The 19,929-nt window shown below is 50.7% G+C and overlaps 1 protein-coding gene across 4 annotated transcripts in view; it reads right to left on the bottom strand.

Moving 5' to 3' along the window:
* The window catches only part of LOC115085872 (protein FAM200A-like), a 63,077-nt gene that overhangs the window by 10,740 nt on the left and 32,408 nt on the right, over window positions 1-19,929 (bottom strand). For all 4 annotated transcript variants that reach the window (XR_003854974.1, XM_029592402.1, XM_029592403.1 and 1 more), the window contains exon 4: window positions 6,366-8,334. Coding sequence is in view for 3 of the 4 variants with exons in the window: in XM_029592402.1 (XP_029448262.1) it covers window positions 6,368-8,334 (1,967 nt within the window). In the remaining variant the exon portion in view is untranslated. The remainder of the gene's footprint in view (window positions 1-6,365; window positions 8,335-19,929) is intronic.

The raw sequence follows: 19,929 nt of genomic DNA, 5'->3' as shown, positions 1-19,929 counted from the left end.
TAATTTCTCCATTTCCTAGTGTGTAGCAGATGGACTCAGGACCAATGGGATGTATAAAAGCTACTCCCGAACTGGGTGGGAGGCTGCCCGTGACCCACTTAGTACCGCCCTTGCAAATGCCGTGTCCTCCCGGGCCTGGACATCCAGACGGTAGAACCTGGAAAAGGTGTGGATGGAGGACCATGTCGCCACCCTACAAATCTCGGCGGGTGACAACATCCTAGTTACTACCCAGGACACTGCCTGGGCTCTAGTGGAATGGGCCTTGACTTGTAGAGGTGTTGGCTTGCCTGCTTCTACATAGGCCACCTTGATGACCTCTTTGATCCAGCAGGCTATGGTTGCCCGTGAGGCCGCTTCCCCTTGTCTCTTCCCACTGTGAAGGACGAATAGGTGGTCCATTTTTCATACGGGTTCCGACATTTCCAGGTATCTGGATAGGAGACTGCCGATGGTGAGGTGGCGTAGACTTCGAGCTTCTTCCGAATTCTTAAACTCATCCGGCGATGGTAGCGAGATGGTTTGCTTGAGATGGAAGTGTGACACCATTTTGGGAAGGAACAAAGGGATGTGTGTAGCTGGATGGTTCTCGGGGTGAGCCTGAGGAATGGCTCACGGCAGGACAGTGCTTGTAGCTCTGAAATGCGGCGGGCTGAACAAACTGCCAGCAGGAATGCTGTCTTCAACGTCAATAGTCGGAGAGACAGTCCGCGGAGGGGCCTGAAGGAGGCTCCTGCTAGGTAATCCAGGACCAGGTTGAGGTTCCAAAGAGGTACAGTCCACTTTAGGGGTGAGCAGTTGTGTTTGATTCCTTTCAGGAAGCGTGAAACGTCTGGGTGAGAGGCTATGTTGTCGCTCTTGGTGCCGTAGCATGACAATGTGGCCACCTGTACCTTGATGGAGTTGAGGGACAATCCCTTCTGTAGCCCGTTCTGTAAGAATTCCAAGATCGCGGGAATTTTGACTGAGCGTGGTATGATGTTGTGGTCTTTGCACCAGGCTTTGAATACTCTCCAAATCCTTATCTACGTTAGAGATGTGGAGAGCTTGCGTGCTCGGAGTAGGGTGTCAATTACAGCCCCCGAGTATCCTCTTTTCGCAGGCGAGCCCTCTCAATGGCTAGGCTGTAAGAGAGAATCGAGCTGGGTCCTCGTGGAGGATCGGCCCTTTTTGGAGCAGGTCTCTTTGTGGAGACAGCGGTAGGGGGGTCCCTGCCAGTAGTCTTCTCATGTCTGCATACCACGGTCTTCTTGGCCAGTTCGGGGCCACCAGAAGTACTAGTCCCCTGTTTAGCTGTATCTTGTGAATGATTGCGCCTAATAGGGGCCACAGCGGGAAGGCGTATAACAGGGTTCCCTGTGGCCATGTCTGTACCAGGGCATCGATCCCCTGGGACTGAGGTTCCCGCCTGCGGCTGAAGTACCTGGGTACTTGGGCGTTGGACCGGTTTGCCAGAAGGTCCATGTCTGGTATTCCCCAGCGGTTCACTACCATTTGGAACGCTCAGTCGACAGCTTCCATTCTCCTGGGTCTAGACTTTCTCTGCTGAGGTAGTATGCCGTGATACTGTCTTTCCCGGCGATGTGGACGGCCAAGATCTCCTGGAGATTTACTTCCGCCCACGACATTAGGGGGTCTATTTCCAGACACACCTGTTGGCTTCTGGTTCCCCCCTGATGGTTGATATAGGCCACTGTTGTGGCGTTGTCCGACATTACTCTGACTGCTTTGTCTCGGAATCTGTGAACGAACCGTAGGCAGGCTAGTCTGACTGCCCGTGCTTCTATACGGTTGATGTTCCATCCCAACTCTTCTGCCTTCCACTGCCCTTGGACGATTAGCTCCTCGCAGTGTGCTCCCCATCATCGTAGACTGGCGTCTGTGGTGAGCAGGGTCCAGGTTGGTGAAGATAGTCTTGTTCCCTGGCTCAGGTGTCTGACCTACAGCCACCAACGTAGCTGGGTCCCCACTCTGCCTGGGAGTTGTAGGTGTACAGCGTAGTTCTGGGACAGTGGATTCCGTCGCAAAAGAAGTGAGCACTGTAGGGGTGCCCATGGCACTACCTCCAGTGTGGATGGCATCAGACCGAGGACTTGCAGGTAATCTCATGCTGTGGGGCAAGGTTCGCTCAGCAGAATTTGTAACTGGTTCCTCAGTTTTGATCTCCTTGTGGGAGTCAGGCTGACCTTGTCTTCTTTGGTGTCAAATCGGACTCCTAGGTATTCTAGAGACTGTGAGGGCTGCAGACAACTCTTGTTTGTGTTGACCACGCATCCGAGGCTCTCCAGTAGTGTTTTGACTCTGTTGGTTGCCTGATGACTTTTCTCTGGGGATTTCGCCCTGATCAGCCAATCATCTAGGTAAGGTTGTATGAGGATTCCTTCCTTCCTCAGTGTTGCCGCAAACACCATTATGATTTTGGTGAACGTCCGTGGTGCTGTGGCTAACCCGAAGGGTAGTGCACGGAACTGGTAGTGACAGTCCAGGATTTTGAAGCGTAGGAAGCGCTGATGTTCCTGATGGATCGGGATGTGTAGGTAGGCTTCAGAGAGGTCCAGTGACGTGAGAAACTCTCCCGGTTGTATCACCCTTATTATAGAGCATAGGGTTTCCATGCGGAAGCAGGGGATCCTCAGGTGGCGGTTGACAGACTTGAGGTCCAGGATGGGCCTGAACGTCCCCTCTTTCTTGGGGACGATAAAATAAATGGAAAAAAATGCCCAGTATTTATTTCTTGTGGGGGTACAGGGGTTATAGCCTCGAGGGCCAGTAATCTGGTCAGTGTAGCTTCCACTGCCACCCTCTTGGAGGGGTCGTGGCAGGGGGATTCCACGAATTTGTCCGGAGGGGTTCGGAGGAAATCCATGTAGTACCCCTCTCGAACGATGGTTAGGACCCACTTGTCCGAAGTTATCTCAACCCATCTGTGGTAGAATCGGGCAAATCTGTCCCCTATGGCTTCTTCCCTGGGACGGGTCGGCTGAATTTCATTGTGAGGTGTGGCTGGGGCCTGGACCCGTGGTGACCACTGTCCATTCGGGAATCTCCAGAGGAACCCCCCTGGATAGATTGTCTGTCACCGGCCACCACGCTAGACTGTCCCTCGCCGCTTCCGTAAGTGGCAATGGAAGAAAAAACAGTTTGGATACTGGGTTCCAGCAGGACACTAATGCATACTGCAAGGGCCACATATGAGCAAACGCCCATGGCACCAGCTCTAAAGTTGATGCCATGGACCCAATAACCTGTAGATACTCCCGAACCCTGGGAGAAGTTTGGGGTGGCAGGCTCTGCACCTGAGCTTGTAACTTGATGATACGGAAAACAAAAACACATTGAATCAATGTGAAACTGAGTGCGGCATACCACCCGAAACATTGATCAAACATTTGATGTACGTCTGATGAAACTTACTGTGTGGAGTTCCACCTAGAATTTGAAGTGTTCAAGCCCCTGAGGCAGCGGCCAACGAGCTGCGAAACTCGGCCTGAGTTGGGCATTCATTGAGCACATCTCTGTTCTAATAAATATTGAAATAAGACTGAGGCATCTATTGTGTTTTTGTTTTTCTGACGGCTATCATAGATTGCCTACCTCTTTGTTTACTTGATGATGCGGTCCTTGGTGAGAAAAACTCGACCCCGCCGAGTGTCGAAGAGCACTCCCAGATACTCCAAGGACTGAGAGGGTACGAGCTTGCTCTTGGAGAGATTGACCATCCAGCCCAGCGACTGTAGAAACTGCAGTAATCTGTGAATCGCACCTTTGGCCGCTTCCAACTTTGCTTGAATCAGCCAGTCGTTCAAGTAGGGATGATCACTCCGGAGATGAGCTGCCACTACCACCAACACTTTGGTGAAAGTCCTGGGGGTGGGCGTGGCCAGACCGAAGGGTAGGGCTCGAAACTGAAAAAGCTGGCTCATGATACAGAACCGCAGAAACCTTTGGTGGTCTGGACGGATCCCTATGTGTAAGTAAGCCTCCGTTAGATCCAGCGAAGCTAGGAATTCTCCCTGCCTTACCAAGGCAATGACCGACCGGAGAGTTTCCATGCAAAATTGTGGAATCTTTAGATACTTGTTCACCTCCTTGAGGTCTAGGATGGGACGTAATGATCCTTCCTTCTTTGGTACCACAAAATATATTGAGTACCGACCCCTTCCTTGCTCCTCTGGAGGAATGGGAACTATGGCCCTTAATTGTAGCAGCCACTGCAATGTCTCCTGAACCGCTGCTCTTTTTGTGGCATGCCTGCAGGGAGAGATGAGAAACTGATCTCTGGGTCGCCCTGCAAAATCTAAAGCGTAGCCTTGTTTTATCACGGAGAGGACCCACTGATCCGTGGTCACCTTGGTCCACTCCTCGAAGAACAGGGTCAGTCTGCCCCCCACTTCTGGAGCAGAGGAGTGGACCGGCGCCTCTTCATTGGGAGGATTTTGCTCCTGAGGAAGGTTGAACCGCCCCAGGTCTGCCGAATCTTCGGCCCCTAAAAGACTGGGCATAGGTTTGCTGTTTCGCCGGAACCAAACGAAAGGACAAAGTGGGTGACTTAGTTGGTAGATACCTCCGATTCCCTCTGAATCTGGCTCGAGAAGAAAAAGAATCGCGTGAGCGAGGTCTGTCTTCCGGCAACCGATGCCCCTTATTCTCTCCCAGAGATTGAATCATGTCGTCCAAGATCTTACCAAAAAGTAACTTGCCCTTAAAGGGCAAGGACCCCAGTTGAGCCATAGAAGACACGTCCGCCGACCAGTTGCGCAACCACAAGAGCCGGAGAGCAGAGACCACTGACACCATGGACCTGGCAGACGTCCGGAGGAGGTCGTAGAAGGCATCAGCACAGTAAGCCACCGAGGATTCCAACTGGCTCGCCTGAGTTGCTTCCTTGACCGAGAAGCCTGCATTGGCCTGTAATTGCTGCACCCAGCGAAGCCCGGCTCGCATAGCAAAGTTACTACAAATAGCCGCCCGGACTCCCATGGCTGAGACCTCGAAAATCCGTTTGAGTTGCACCTCTAACTTCCTATCCTGCAGATCCTTGAGCACTGTCGTTCCTGTGACAGGAATCGAGGTTTTCTTGGCGACAGCGGACACCGCCGAATCCATCTTAGGTACCTGCAACATCTGCAAGGCATCCTCTGGCAGAGGATAAAGCTTATCCATGGCTTTACTGACTTTTATCCCGAGATCCAGGGTATCCCATTCTCGAAACAACAAGTCCGTTGCCGAAAAATGAAAATGAAAAACAGTAGCAGGACCTCTCAGGCCTAACAGGAGGGCTGTCAATGCCCAGCTCAGAAAGTATAGCTGGAATAAGAGGTGCCAACTTGTCTTTACGAAAAAGACAAACCACCTTAGGGTCATCGCCCTCCGCCACCTGAGAGCCCCTCTCCGCCTGCGGCGGATCTGGCTCCGGTTCATCCGCCCCCTGCGGAATCTGGGGTTGACAATCTGGGTCCCCAAGATCTGAGTCCAGTTCAGAAGAATCTGTGTCCCTCTGCGGACTCCCAGTGCGGAGGGGACGCTTAGACTTGATAGGCCCTGCACCCTTATCAGACTTGGCGCGCTTGGATGCCCGGGCCTTATGGGAATCGAACCTTCCCCCCGCAAGCAGCTTGCCTGCCTTCCTTGCCTTGAAGGCTTTATGTAAGAAAACAATAAAGGAAGACTCCGAGGTGGTGTCAGAAGCCCCCTCAGGACTGACCTCCGGGCCAGGGGAGACAGGCTGCCGTGATTCCCTGTTTTCAGGAGGCCGTGGCTGAGGAGATAATTGAGGAGGAAAAGACCCCTCCCCCATGGCAGCCACAGTAGCAGAGCGGAACGAGTGCAAAATGGCCTCTGTTCCCGCGCTTAATGGGAAAGGACTCTGTGCCGACTGAGCAGCCCCTGCTGCCGGCGAGGGAACACGCGGTGGCCTGTTTTTAGAAATATTTTTTGCCGTCCCTGCACCGGAGGATCCTTCTCCCCCCGGTAAACATTGTGAACACAAGTTCTCCCGGGAGAGCCGCACGCGGGGAGAGCCACACGCACGACACCCGGCCGACCGCGGCATCGGGGAAGGCAGTGAGGAAAAGAAACACCTGAAAAAAAGGAAAATTAGTTCTTACCTGTTAATTTTTGTTCCTGTAGTACCACGGATCAGTCTAGACCAGGGGTCGGGAACCTTTTTGGCTGAGAGAGCCATGAACGCCACATATTTTAAAATGTAATTCCGTGAGAGCCATACAATATGTTTAAAATTAAATACAAGTAAATGTGTGCATTTTATGTAAGACCAACACTTTTAAAGTACAATAAGTCTCTGAATTCTTTTTAATAACGTTTTTATGCTGTCGCTAACCAATGATGAATAAAGTACTTCTTACCATTAATGTGACTTCTGGTGCTGCATGGTTCTGCTGATGGCTTTGTAGTCTGGTTGATACGTGGTGAGGTTAAGCTTCATGCAGGCGTTGAGACTTCCATCCGTTAAACGTGATCGTAGGTTGGTCTTAATGTTCTTTAGATGTGAGAAAGACTGCTCGCATGCATACGTAGAGCCAAACATTGTCAGTACAGCAACACTCACACGCTGCAGTGTGTGGTATGTGACGGGAAGCGCGTTCCAGGTTTTGACAATCAGCTGGTCCGCGGGTTGAAGTTTTTTCATTTCTCCCCACTTGTGTTTGCTCGCCAACTCTGCTTGCTGTCGTGCAAGTCTTTCCAAATCTTCATTCAGTGACTTGAACTTATTCACCCACATGTCTGAGGCCTTCAGGTCAGCAGCTTGTAGCTCAAAATCTCTGACGGAGACACCGGGGATGTAACTCAGGTCGGTGCTGTCCACCGCACACTCGAGTGGATGGGTGATGAACTTAAAAAGACGAGTGCGCTCACGAAGTTCTTCAAAGCGCGCTTTGAATGACTGCAGGAGATTAGATGTGAGGCTCACTAGCTGCTGAAGATCAAGATGTTGAGCAGGGTCACGTGCTGTGCATGCATCTTTAAACTCTCCCAGTTTTTCAAAGTGTAGTAAACGACCTGTTTCAATGTCGGCGATGAAGAGTTCTAGCTTGTTTTCAAATGCAAACACTGCTTGTTGAAGGGCTAAGACTGTATTTCCAACGCCCTGCATTTTCCCATTGAGCTGGTTCAGATGTTCAGTCATGTCCACGAGATAATAGAACTTCAGGAGCCACTCAGTGTTAGCTAACTCAGGATGCTCGACGTTTTTCATTTCAAGAAAAGTCCGGATTTCGCTCAGACAAGCCGCAAAACGGCTGAGCACCTTCCCTCTTGACAACCAACGCACATTGCTGTGCAGAAGCAGACCAGGATAATTATTCCCAACTTCATCCAGCAGTGTTTTAAACTGGCGATCATTTAAAGCTCGGGCAACAATAAAGTTGACCACCCGAATGACCAGCGACATCACCTCACCAAGCTGCTCGCCGCACATCTGAGCACAAAGCGCCTCCTGATGTAGGATGCAGTGAAAACTTAGGATGGGTCTCTTTTCATGTTCACGAAGGAGCGCTACGAATCCTCGGTTTTTTCCCACCATGCACGGAGCACCATCAGTACACACCGAAATAAGTTTATCCATCGGCAGATTTTTTTCTTTAGCGAGCTCAGTGAAAGACTTGAATAAATCCTCCCCTCTTGTTGCCCCTTTCATAGGCAAAACAGCAAGACTTTCCTCACGTAGGGTGTCACCGACAGCATACCTTGCAATCACGCTGAACTGGGATAAAGCGAGAGAAAAGAACGGTGCTGCATGTATGTCCTTCACTTGTGTTGCCTCAATTTGATTTGCCATCATGATGGTACGATCGTGAATAGTCCTTGCCGACAGAGGCATGGCTTTTATTCTTTTGATGATCTTGTCTTTATCCAAAAAGTCGTCAAAAAGTTCATTGGCGACATCAAGCATGAATGTCTTGGCGTACTCCCCATCTGTGAATGGCTTTCCGTTTCTCACAATTGCTAAAGCCCCAGCAAAGCTCGCCGAAATCCAGTCACCTTGTTGGGTGCAAACACGGAGTGGCTGCTGACTAGCTGGCACTCTGCACAGTAGCTCCTGACATGCTTTCTTCCTGCTGTCCCCCGCAGGATATTCCGAGGCAAATGTAGCATGGCGGGTCTCGAAGTGCCGCTTTATATTTGACCGCTTCATCGATGCAATTTTATCATTGCATATTAGACACACTGGGGAACCTGCTCTCTCCACAAAGGCGAACTCCTCTGTCCATTCCTGCTGAAAAGTACGATACGCCTCATCTTTTTTTCTTTTAGCCATCTTCTTCGAGAAAAGGGTTTCTGCAATTACCGTATTTTTCGCTCCATAAGACGCACCTGGGATTCAGAGGGGGAAAATTAAAAAAAAAATAAATTTGTGCTAAACCGGCTCTGTCCCCGGGCATCTGTGCGTCTTATGGAGCAAATTAGGGGAGTGCATAACATTTTTTTTTCTCCCCATTTTGTTTTTGGGTCTGGGGAGGGCCATTTCGGTCCACTCCCCAGATCAGAAAACTTTTATCTTTCTCTTTCTGTGGGAAACCCCTCCCCCCCCAAAAAAAAAAACCATCCCAACCCTTTAAATTAATTAACAACCCCCCACCCTCCTGACCTGCCAAATTAATTAACTACAACCCCCCACCCTCCTGACCCCCCCCCAAGACCTGCCAAAAGTCCCTGGTGGTCCAGCGGGGGTCTAGGGCTCGCAGACAAATCTTTAATAAAAAAGTAAAAATCTAACAAAACCCCCCCACCCTCCTAACACTCCCCAAGACCTCCAAAATTAATTTACTACAACCCTCCACCCGCCTGACCTCCCCAAGACCTGCCAAAAGTCCTTGATGGTCCAGCGGGGGTCTGGGAACGATCTCCTGGACTTGGGCTGTCGGCTGCCAGTAGTCAAAATGGCGCCGACGGCCCTTTGTCCTCACTATGTCACTGGGGTCAACCAATGGCAGCGGTAGCCCCTGTGATATAGTAAGGGCAAAGGGCCGTCGACGCCATTTTGATTACTGGCAGCCGACGGCCCTTTGCCCTTACTATGTCACAGGGGCTACTGCCGCCATTGGTCGACCTGAGTGACATAGTGAGGGCAAAGGGCCATCAGCGCCATTTTGACTACTGGCAGCCGACAGCCCAAGTCCAGGAGATTGCTCCCGAACCGCTCCTGGACCCCCGCTGGACCACCAGAGACTTTTGGAAGGTCTTGGGGGGGGGTCAGGAGGGTGGGGGGTTGTAGTAAATTAATTTTGGAGGTCTTGGGGGGTGTCAGGAGGGTGGGGGGTTTTGTTAGATTTTTACTTTTTTCTTAAAGATTTGTCTGCAAGCCAGATGCAGCCATCAAAAGAGCCACATCTGGCTCGCGAGCCATAGGTTCCCGACCCCTGGTCCAGACCATGGGTTGAGCCTCCTTTCCAGCAGGTGGAGACAGACTAAAACTGAAAGGCTATCCTATATGAGGACAGAACCTATCCTGTAACCCTTCAGTATAACTATTGTCAAAGCAGAAAACAACAAAACAAGAATAGGATCAAGCAAGTAACCAAAAAGCTCAATTGAGCAACTCCAGAACAATGTAGGAAACATGGTCTGACTAACCGTTCTTGCATATACTTGGTACTTGGGCTTCCGGTGTCATTGCTCAGTATTCTTGCAAGTAATGAAGTATCAGAATCTGCAATAACAAGCTTCGAGAGGACAGTAAGAAACAGACAAACAGGGAAGGGCATCTGGACTGATCTGTGGTACTACAGGAACGAAAATTAACAGGTAAGAACTAATTTTCCTTTCCCTGTACGTACCAGGATCAGTCCAGACGGTGGGATGTACCGTCTGGACTGATCCTGGTACGTACGGTGGGACCGGGACAGTCCTGCTCGAAGCACTTGCCGCCCAAAAGAACCAAAAACCGGTGCTTGCACATCCAGACAGTAGTGGCGAGCAAAATTATGCAGGGATGTCCATGTGGCAGCCCTGCAAATCTCTTGCGGAGAAACCGATTGACTCTCCGCCCAGGAAGTAGCTTGAGAACTTAACGTATGAGCCTTTAGGCCCCCCCGGAACCGCCCGACCTTGGCAAAGATAGGCCGAGGAAATCACCTCCTTCAACCACCACGCAATAGGGGTCTTAGAAGCCGGTTTGCCCCAATTGGGACCACTCCAGAGGACAAAGAGGTGGTCCAAGACCGAAAGTCATTGGTGACCTGGAGATAACGGAGTAGAACTCGTTTGACATCAAGTTTACGAAGATCGCCTCCAGCGGTATCTGCAATCTCCTCTGGGGATAACGCTGGAAGCTCCACAGACTGGTTAACATGGAAGGTGGAGACAACCTTCAGCAAGAAGGAAGGCACCGTCTTGGGGGAAACACCTGAATCGGAGAAACACAAAAAAGGTTCCTGACAGGACAATGCTTGCATCTCGGAAACCCGCCGAGCGGAGGAAATAGAAACAAGAAAAACTGTCTTAAGCATGAGGTCCTTTACCGTAGTCCAATGGAGAGGTTCGAATGGGGCAGCACAGAGGGCCCGGAGGACAAGTAGTGCGAGTGGGCGGACGCAGGTGCTTGACTCCCTTCAGGAACTGAACCACGTCCGGGTGGCCCGCTAGGGGATGACTCTCGACCCGTCCAAGGAGAGAGCCGAGAGCGGAAACTTGCATGCGCAAGGAACTGAAGGAAAGGCCCTTGGAGAGACCCTTTTGTAGAAAAGAAAGAACCAACGAGACTGGGGCGGAGCGTGCTGAGGCACCCGACTCCTCACAAACAGTCTCAAAGACCTTCCAAATGCGCACGTAAGCTAGAGAAGTCGACTGCTTCTGGGCTCGCAGCAAAGTGGAGATAACCTCCTCCTTATAGCCCTTACGCATGGGGAGAAGCCTGGCTTTTAACCTCCTCCTTATAGCCCTTACACATGGGGAGAAGCCTGAAAGGCTGGCGTCCATGGTTACTATCGTCCACTGTGGAGATTGAAGAGGCATTCCCCGGAGAAGATGAGGAAGCGAAAGCCACCACTGCAAGGTGGCGACGGTAGAGTCCAAAAGAGGGAGGATTATGTGAAACTGTTCCGACACCGGCTGCCAACGGGATAGCAAAGCTTTCTGTAAGGGTCGCATATGAGTAAAAGCCCAGGGAACGAGGTTGTTGGTGGAAGCCATGGAACCTCAGACCTGCAGGTAGTCCCAGGCCGTAGAAAGAGGCAGCGAGAGCAGATTCCGAACCTAATCAATCAACTTGAGGGCCCGCGCACGAGGCAAGAATACCTTGCCTACTCGAGTGTCGAAGTGGGCTCCCAGGAACTCTAACACCTGGGAGGGCTGAAGCTTGCTCTTGGAAAAATTCACCCGAGAGACGCAAGGAGAGTTAATACCCGATCCACCGCCTGTCTGCAAAGAGCCTCCAACTTGGCCCTTACAAGCCAGTCGTCCAGATAGGGGTGGGCTAGGACTCCATCCCGGCGGAGAGCCACCACCACCACCATGACCTTGGTGAAGGTGCGTGGTGAGGTCGCGAGGCCGAAAGGCAGCCCAATAAACTGGAAATCCCGGTTGAGGATGTGGAAGCGAAGATACTTCTAGTAATTGCGGTGAATCGGAATATGGAAGTATGCCTCTGTCAAATTGAGCGAGGCGAGGAACTTTCCAGGGCGAACCGCCTCGATAACCGCTCTCAAGGTTTCCATGCGAAAATGTGGGATCTTGAGGGCCCGGTTGACCCTCTTGAGGTCTAAGATCGGCCGAAAATCCCTGTCCTTCTTGGGAACCATGAAGTAGATAGAATACTGGCCTGCGCAGAGCTCCTCTTTCGGAACCGGGATAACTGCGCCCAGACTCAGTAGTCTGGCGAGGGTTTGCTCTACCGCCTCTCGCTTGAGATGACCGCATGGGGAGAATACGAAGGGATCCGGTAGGTCGCGAACAAATTCTAAGGCGTAACCATTTCGGACAATGTCGAGGACCCACTGGTCCGATGTAATTTTGACCCATTCCTCGAACAACAGTGAGAGGCGACCGCCCAGAAAAGGGACCGAGGAATGGGCAAACTGAACTTCATTGTGTGGCAGGCTTTGGGGTGGGGCGCTGAGACCGGCCCTCGCGAAAGGAGCGACGCCCACAAAAGGGCTGAGACCTTGGGGGAAAATAAGATTCATAAGCTTCCGGAAGCGAGGACGGGAGGGCGTAAAGGATCGAGATTGCTTTGGACGGTCCTCCGGAAGCTTATGAACCTTATTTTCCCCCAAGGAGTCAATAAGCTTCTCAAGGTCCTCTCCAAAAAGCAACTTACCTTTGAAAGGCAACATGCCCAGCCGCGCCTTGGAGGATGGGTCGGCCGATAGATTGCGCAGCAGAGGAGCCGTCTAGCGGATACCGCCGAGACCATCGCCTTCGCCTGGACGTGGAGTAGGTCGTAAAGCGCATCAGCCCCATATGCGATGACGGCTTCCAGATGTTCAGTCTGCTCCGCCTCTGCCGACGGGAGGTCCTGGGTGCAGAATAATTGTTGAACCCACCTGAGACCTGCCCGCTGCATGAAACTGCTGCAGATAGTCGCTCGGACCCCCAGGGCCAGGATTTCAAATATACGTTTCAGATGGGCCTCGAGCTTACGGTCTTGTCCGTCCTTCAGAGCCGTCGATCCCACCACAGGGATAGTGATGTGCTTGGTGACCGCCGAAACCGAGGAGTCCACAGTGGGGATCTTCAATATGTCTAGGCATTCCTCCGGGAGGGAGTAGAGCTTATCCATAGCCTGACCCACCCGGAGTCCCACTTCGGGAGCCTCCCATTCATGCAAGAGCAGCAACTTGTGCATGGGATGAAAGGGAAAAGCGCTTGCCGGAGCCCTGAGTCCCGCCAGGACCGGGTCCATATTCTTGGGCAAGGAGGCCGTAAGGGTATCCGCAGGGGGCCCCTCCAGCCCTAATTCCTGGAGAACAAAGGGGATGAGGGGCTCCAACTCCTCACGCTGAAACATACGGAGAACTCTAGGATCTTACCCCTCCAGGGGTGGGAGGGCGCTCGCTAAATCTGAAGTGGGATCGGGATCCGGAATAACTGGGGCCACCCGCACCCTAACAGACCCCAGAGGTTCCGCGGTAGGGCAAACAGGTAACGGCACGGGACACAGAATTTTCGCCGGAGGGGGCAGGGGAAGAGTCCTCCTCCTCCTCCTCCTGCAAGCTAGCCAAATAGGATTTATGCAGGAGAAGGACAAATTCTGAGGAAAAATGAGCCTTGGATTTCTCGAGGGGGTGGGGTCAGGGACCACATCCTGGGGAGGGCCTCGGGGCTCAAATCGGGGGGGAAAATCACAAAATTCTTGCTCCACAGCCCCAGGCAGCTCCGAATTGGGAGCTGCAGAAATTCCCAAAATGGCCACCGTTCCCGGGCTTTGCCGACCCAGGAATGGCCTGGCCATGCGCTGGGGGTTCCGTCCCCGGGCTAAATTTGCCTGCCCTGCCGAGGAGGGGCCTTCCTCACCAGGCAGGCTGAGCAGAGCCCCTCGCACGACAAGGACTCCCCACATTCTAGGCAGGCTGCTGGCCGCGGCATCCTCAGTGAAGAGGAGCCGCGCGCCGAAGAAAAGAAAGTTAAAAATAGAATGATTGGCAGCTCTGCCGGCAGGAGCGGAGGCAGGGGAGTGAAGCCTGCACGCTCCTGTCTGGCTGCCGGTTCGAATCCCAGGAAAAAAGTTTAAGTATTATTATTATTATTTTTATTTTTTAAACCAAACTGAGCACAACAATGGAGCTCTAAGCTCCCTAGGCAGCCAGAGGGGGGAGGGGGGGGGGAGAGACGAACAACTGGACCACCAGCCTCGGTCCCCACACCTGGAAGCACTCACGGACTCAGGCTATGCCCAGCACAAGGGGGCGAAGCCCCCCTGAGTCCAGCAAGAGCCAGGAGAAGGGACCATCTCCTGCACAGCTGAAACAATTAACCTGAGACTAAAAAAAAAAAAAAAAGAAAAAATTTAATTATTAGAAAAAATCCTACCAGAATCCCTAAGGAATAAGTACTTGCTTGATCCAAGAAGAGAAAAGAAGGCTGACCAGCCTAAATCAGGAGACCGAAGGGTGAGCTGATCCACCTGCTGGAGACAGACAAATACTGAAGGGCTGCAGGATAGGCTCTGTCCTCATATAGGATACACTTTCAGTTTTGGTCTGTCCCCACCTGCTGGAAAGGAGGCTCAACCCACGGTCTGGAGTGATCCGGGTTCGTACAGGGAAATTCAAATTCCCCCCCCCCCGCCCGAGGCCGAAAACACGGCAAAAATCCCCCTCCCCCCCGCGATGAGAGCATGGGAGGGAGAGCCCGCCTGAACAAAGACGGAAGCAAAGAAAAATTACTTCAAAACTTTTTTTTTTGGTTTTTTTTTTTAAGCGAAAACAGCCTCCCGTGGTCCAGGGTGCTGATCTTTATGGTGGAGTGAGCCGGGCTCCCCGGTATCGCACCCACGCTGCCTCAATTGATAGTTGGGTCCTCAACCCTCGTCGGCAGCTGCCTCTGACCAGCAGGGGACGGCCCTCTCAGGGCCTAACAACCCTCTGGGAGGCGGGACACAGAAAACTCTTCCCTTTTTTTTTCTTTTTTAAGTTTTAAAGACACAAACTCTTAAACTGGAACAAATATAGAGAACTCTCAAATTAAAGACTCTGACCAGACTGTAGGTTTTGCACCTCCACCATCTGCTAGAGACAGGGAATTACTGGGGGACTGTAGGTGGAGCTCTCCCATATAAGGCGGAGCTTTGTTTTTCAAACATCTCTGTCTCTATCTGCTGGAGGAGGGCAAAACCCAGCAGTCTGGACTGATCCGGGTACGTACAGGGAACTCCCATTATTACTGCACTGCCAAACTGGTTTGCTTCCCTGATGTCTTTTTGTATTTCATCATCTGTCTGATCATTTTGTCCAGGTGGACGGTAGTATACTCCTATCACTATACTCTTACCCAACACACATGGGATTTCTACCCATATAGATTCACTGAGCATTTAGTCTCTTGTATGATCTTTATCCTGTTGGACTCTACCCTCCCAGACATAAAGTGCCACACCCCCACCAAGTTGATCCTCCCTATCATTGCAGTATAATTTGTACCCTGATATAGCACTGTCCCATTAGTTATCCTCCTTCCACCAGGTCTTTGTGATGCCAATTATGTCTATCACATCATTTGCTGCTATACACTCTAACTCTCCCATCTTATTTCTGAGACTTCTGGCATTGGCATACAGACATTTCAAAGTGTGTTTTTTGTTTGTATTAACAACCTGCTTTTCAGTTGTTAGGGATAATTTGGAAATCATTAGCTTCGGTGATTGTTTACATATAGGCACATGGACTACGTTTGCTTTTATTGGAACCTCTCTGTTGGGATGCCCTAACTCTCCTGTTTCATTAGTATCCTTCAAGGATACATTTCTCTGAACCATGCACTGCTGAGTGACTGTCGGCTTTCCCCCTTGTTCTAGTTCATAAGCTGCTCTCTCTCCTTTTTAAAAGTCAGCGCCAACATCTAATCAGCCATTTGCTGAAACCAGAGCACCCTGGGAGGAGGGAGTGGGGCATTTTGTATGTGAGCAAACGTTCACTTTGAAAAGCAAAATTGCTTACCTTGTAATAGGTGTTATCCCAGGACAGCAGGATGTAGTCCTCACCTATGGGTGACGTCATTCACAGAGCCCTAATGCGGGAAAACCTCTGGCAAAGTTTCTAGAAGCTTTTAACTGGCAGCCTGGGGCTACTGAGCATGCCTGGCATGCCATGATATTCCCTGCCACAGGGGTCTCACTTCAGTCTGGTATGTAGCAATAAGCGTTAGCAAAGTAAAATAATAAAAGTCTGAGGCCCAACTCCGCGGGGTGGCGGGTGGGTTCTGTGAGGACTACATCCTGCTGTCCTGGGATAACACCTATTACAAGCAGGTCGATACTGTAACGTGCGGTTGAAGATTTCCCGTCTGTAACGTGACGCGTAAGGCGATCCAGCGATAGTCTCCAGTTTCACGCGTCCTTAGCGCTTCTTAAAACAGACGCATAACCCTTTCTGCACACGGCATGTATACGATATGTAAATGAACAAATTAGCTGTATAATGAAGGAATTAGCTATTCCCCTCCGACACTGTAACGCGCACCCCAACTATCGCTGCCATTTTGCCCCGCGTTTAACCTGCTAACTTACCGCCTACCCCTACCCCTGCGTTAGAGGCAGGGGTAAGGGTAGGCGGCAAACTTTCCCCCAGCCCCCGCTCACCTGCCCTGGCCGCGTCCATGGATGCCGGTCTCCGGGGCAGCCCCAGTCCTCCCCCCTCCTCCCGAAGAAAAAAAAAAGTTGCGAGAGAGAGGGGAGAGGACGGCAATCCTACGCTCGGCGACTTACTTTTGCAGCCCCCCTCCTCCGGACATCGTGGCTTCCCCCGTGCCAGTTCCCCCTCCCCTCCTCCCGAAGCAGGGCACGAAAAGCAGCCTTGCTCCGGGAGGAGGGAAGAAGGGACTGGCAGTGTAAAGCGGCGAAGCGACTTACTTTTTGCAGCCCCTTCCGGACATCGGACCTCTCCTGCCTCCAGCTGCTCGCAAAGATGGACGCCTGCACGGCTGCTGAAGACGTGACGTCACATGCCGTGATGCCAAACGTCGTGACGTCACGTCTTCAGCGGCCGTGCAGGCGTCCATCTTCGCGAGCAGTTGGAGGCAGGAGAGGTCATCCGATGTCCGGAGGGGGCTGCAAAAGTAAGTTGCTTCGCGCTTTTCGCGCCCTGCTTCGGGAGGAGGGGAAGGGGAACTGGCACGGGGGAAGCCACGATGTCCGGAGGGGGGCTGCAAAAGTAAGTCGCCGAGCGTAGGATTGCCGTCCTCTCCCCTCTCTCTCTCTCGCAACTTTTTTTTCCCACTTTTTTTTTGCTTCGGGAGTAGGGAAGAGGGGACGGCAATCCCGACTTCCTGGTATCTGTCATTTCAAATGACATTTGAAATGACAGATACCAGCGTGGCCGTGAAGCGTTAGGCCCGAGCACCCACGTTACTGTATAGGCGCTCTATACAGTAAAATGGGTTGCGCGGGCCTAACACTTCCCTAACACTTTGCAGACGCGGCATGCATTTGCATGCAATTAGAAGAGAGTATCGAGCGGTAGGTGAAGAGAACTGTGCGTGCGGGGAACGAGGGTGCGTCAGGCACTGCCGCACACTTTTTACCGCGGCCTTAGAGTATCGTCCTGAAGGTAAGCAATTTTGCTTTATCCCAGGACAAGCAGGATGCTAGTCCTCACATATGGGTGATTAGCAAGCTAGAGGCTGAGTCATTGTCCATGCAGGTAGCAGTGATGCGTTTTTGAGGAAATGATGCAGCCGAAGATCACTGCAGGTTGGTTGTAGAAGGAGTTGGGATTAAACTGGAAACAAGTTCCTTAAGACAGATTGTCCATAGGCTGAATCTTGTCGTCCTTCCTTGTCCAAACAGTAATGAGCTGCAAAGGTGTGAAGAGAACTCCATGTTGCTGCTTTACAGATGTCAATGATTGGCACTGAACGAAAATGTGCTACTGAAGTTGACATTGCTCTTACTGAATGCGCCTTTACTCGCCCTTGGAGAGGAAGGCCTGCTTTTTCATAGCAAAACTGTATGCAATCTGCTAACCAATTGGATAGAGTATGCTTTCCCACTGCTTTACCTGGCTTATTTGGATCATAAGATACAAAAAGCTGATTGGATTTTCTGAGGGACGTAGTGCGATTCAGATAAAAAGATAATGCACGTTTGCAGTCCAAAGTGTGCAAAGCTCTTTCCCCCTGGTGAGAATGAGGTCTTGGAAAGAATGTGGGTAGAACTATGGATTGATTTAAGTGGAACTCTGTAACTACCTTAGGAAGGAATTTTGGGTGTGTTCGGAGAACCACTCTGTCATGGAGAAACTTTGTATAAGGTTCATACGTGACAAGTGCTTGTAACTCACTAACCCTTCTAGCTGATGTGATGGCTATAAGAAAGATAGTCTTCCATGTGAGAAATTTAAAATCACAGGAATGTATGGGTTCAAAGGGAGAACGCATCAATGCTGTTAAAACCAGATTCAGGTCCCATTGTGTGACTGGAGGCCGAATTGGTGGTTTAAGGTGAGTTAGACCTCTAATAAACCTACTGACGAGAGGTTGTGTGGATATAGGTGCATCTCCTATCTTGTTATGATAAGCTGAGATTGCGCTCAAATGTACTCTGATTGATGAAGTCTGAAGACCAGAGTCTGAAAGATGGTACAAATAGTCTAGAAGAGAAGTCGTGGGGCAAGTGAAGGGATCAATATTGTTTTGCTTGCACCAGAAAGTGAACCGTTTCCATTTGAAAGAATAATTCTTTCTTGTGGAAGGTTTGCGTGAAGCTATACGCACTTGAGAAACATTAGTTGAAAGATTGAGTGGTTGTAGGATTAAGCTTTCAACATCCATGCAATCAGGGATAGGGATTGAAGGTTGGGATGGCGCAACCGACCCTGATCCTGAGTTATGAGATTGGGAGCTACTCCCAGGCGTATTGGATCCCTGACTGAAAGGTCTAGCAGTGTGGGAAACCATACTTGTCGAGGCCAATATGGGGCTATGAGTATCATGGACCCTTTGTCCTGTTGTAGCTTCACCAGCATCTTGGTGATAAGCGGTATTGGAGGATATGCATATAGTAGGCCTGAGTTCCAAGGGCGAGCAAAAGAGTCCTTGTCTGGCTGGTTCTTCTGTTTGTGTAGAGAACAGAAGTTGTCCACTTTGTGATTCAGATGCAATGCAAAGAGGTCTGTTGTTGGTTGTCCCCAACGTTGGAATATCTTGGTCGCTATCGAGGGATTCAGGGACCACTCGTGTGGTTTGAACTGGCAACTGAGTCGATCTGCTAGTATATTTTGAATTCCTGCTAGATAAGTAGCCTGTAGGAACATTGAGTGACTCAAGGCCCAGTCCCAAATTTGTGCAGCTTCTTGACAAAGGAGATACGAGCCTGTACCTCCCTGTTTGTTGATGTACCACATGGCTACCGTATTGTCTGTTTGGATCAGTACAGTCTTGTGTGAGAGGCAGTCCTTGAACGCATGCAGCGCATAACGGATAGCTCGAAGTTCCAGAAAATTGATTTGATATGTAGCTTCGAGTTTTGTCCAAGTTCCTTGAGTTTGAAGAGAGTTTATGTGAGCTCCCCACCCCAAGGTGGATGCATCTGTAGTTAATGTTATCTGAGGGACCGGTTTTTGGAAGGGTAGGCCCTTGCGTAAATTGTCCTTGATTGTCCACCATTGTAGCGAGGAGCGTAGTTGGTGGGTTACTTGGATTTGATAATGTAGTGGTTGAATGGCTTGGATCCATTGTGATCGAAGAGTCCATTGGGTTAGTCTCATGGCAAGTCGTGCCATAGGAGTGACATGAACTGTTGAAGCCATGTGGCCTAGTAAGGTTAGAAAATGATGAGCTGTCGCTTGTTGTTGTATGGAAATTGAGTACGCCAATAGGGACAGTGTGACTGCACGATCTTCTGGAAAAAAAGCCTGTGCAATATTTGTGTTTAATTCTGCTCCTATGAATTGGAGTAGATGAGAAGGGTTCAGGTGGGATTTTTGATAATTGATGAGGAATCCCAGCTTGTGAAGTAACTTTATTGTGTAATGCAGAGAATTTACTGCTCCTTGTTGTGATTGACTTTTGATTAGCCAATCGTCGAGATAAGGAAAAACATGAACACCTTGTTTGTGTAAATGTCCCGCTATCACTGCCAGGCATTTGGTGAATACTCTGGGAACTGAAGCCAGGCCGAATGGTAACACTCGGTATTGGAAATGCTGATGTCCTACTGTGAATCGCAGATACTTGCAATGAGGCGGGAATATAGGAATGTGTGTGTAAGCATCTTGAAGATCCAGAGAACAAAGCCAATCTCCCTTTTGTATTAGT

This window comes from Rhinatrema bivittatum, chromosome 2, assembly GCF_901001135.1.
Source record: "Rhinatrema bivittatum chromosome 2, aRhiBiv1.1, whole genome shotgun sequence".
NCBI classification, from domain to species: domain Eukaryota; kingdom Metazoa; phylum Chordata; class Amphibia; order Gymnophiona; family Rhinatrematidae; genus Rhinatrema; species Rhinatrema bivittatum.
The sequence above is the reverse complement of the archived record's forward strand: the minus strand, read 5'-3'. Positions and strand labels throughout refer to the sequence as shown.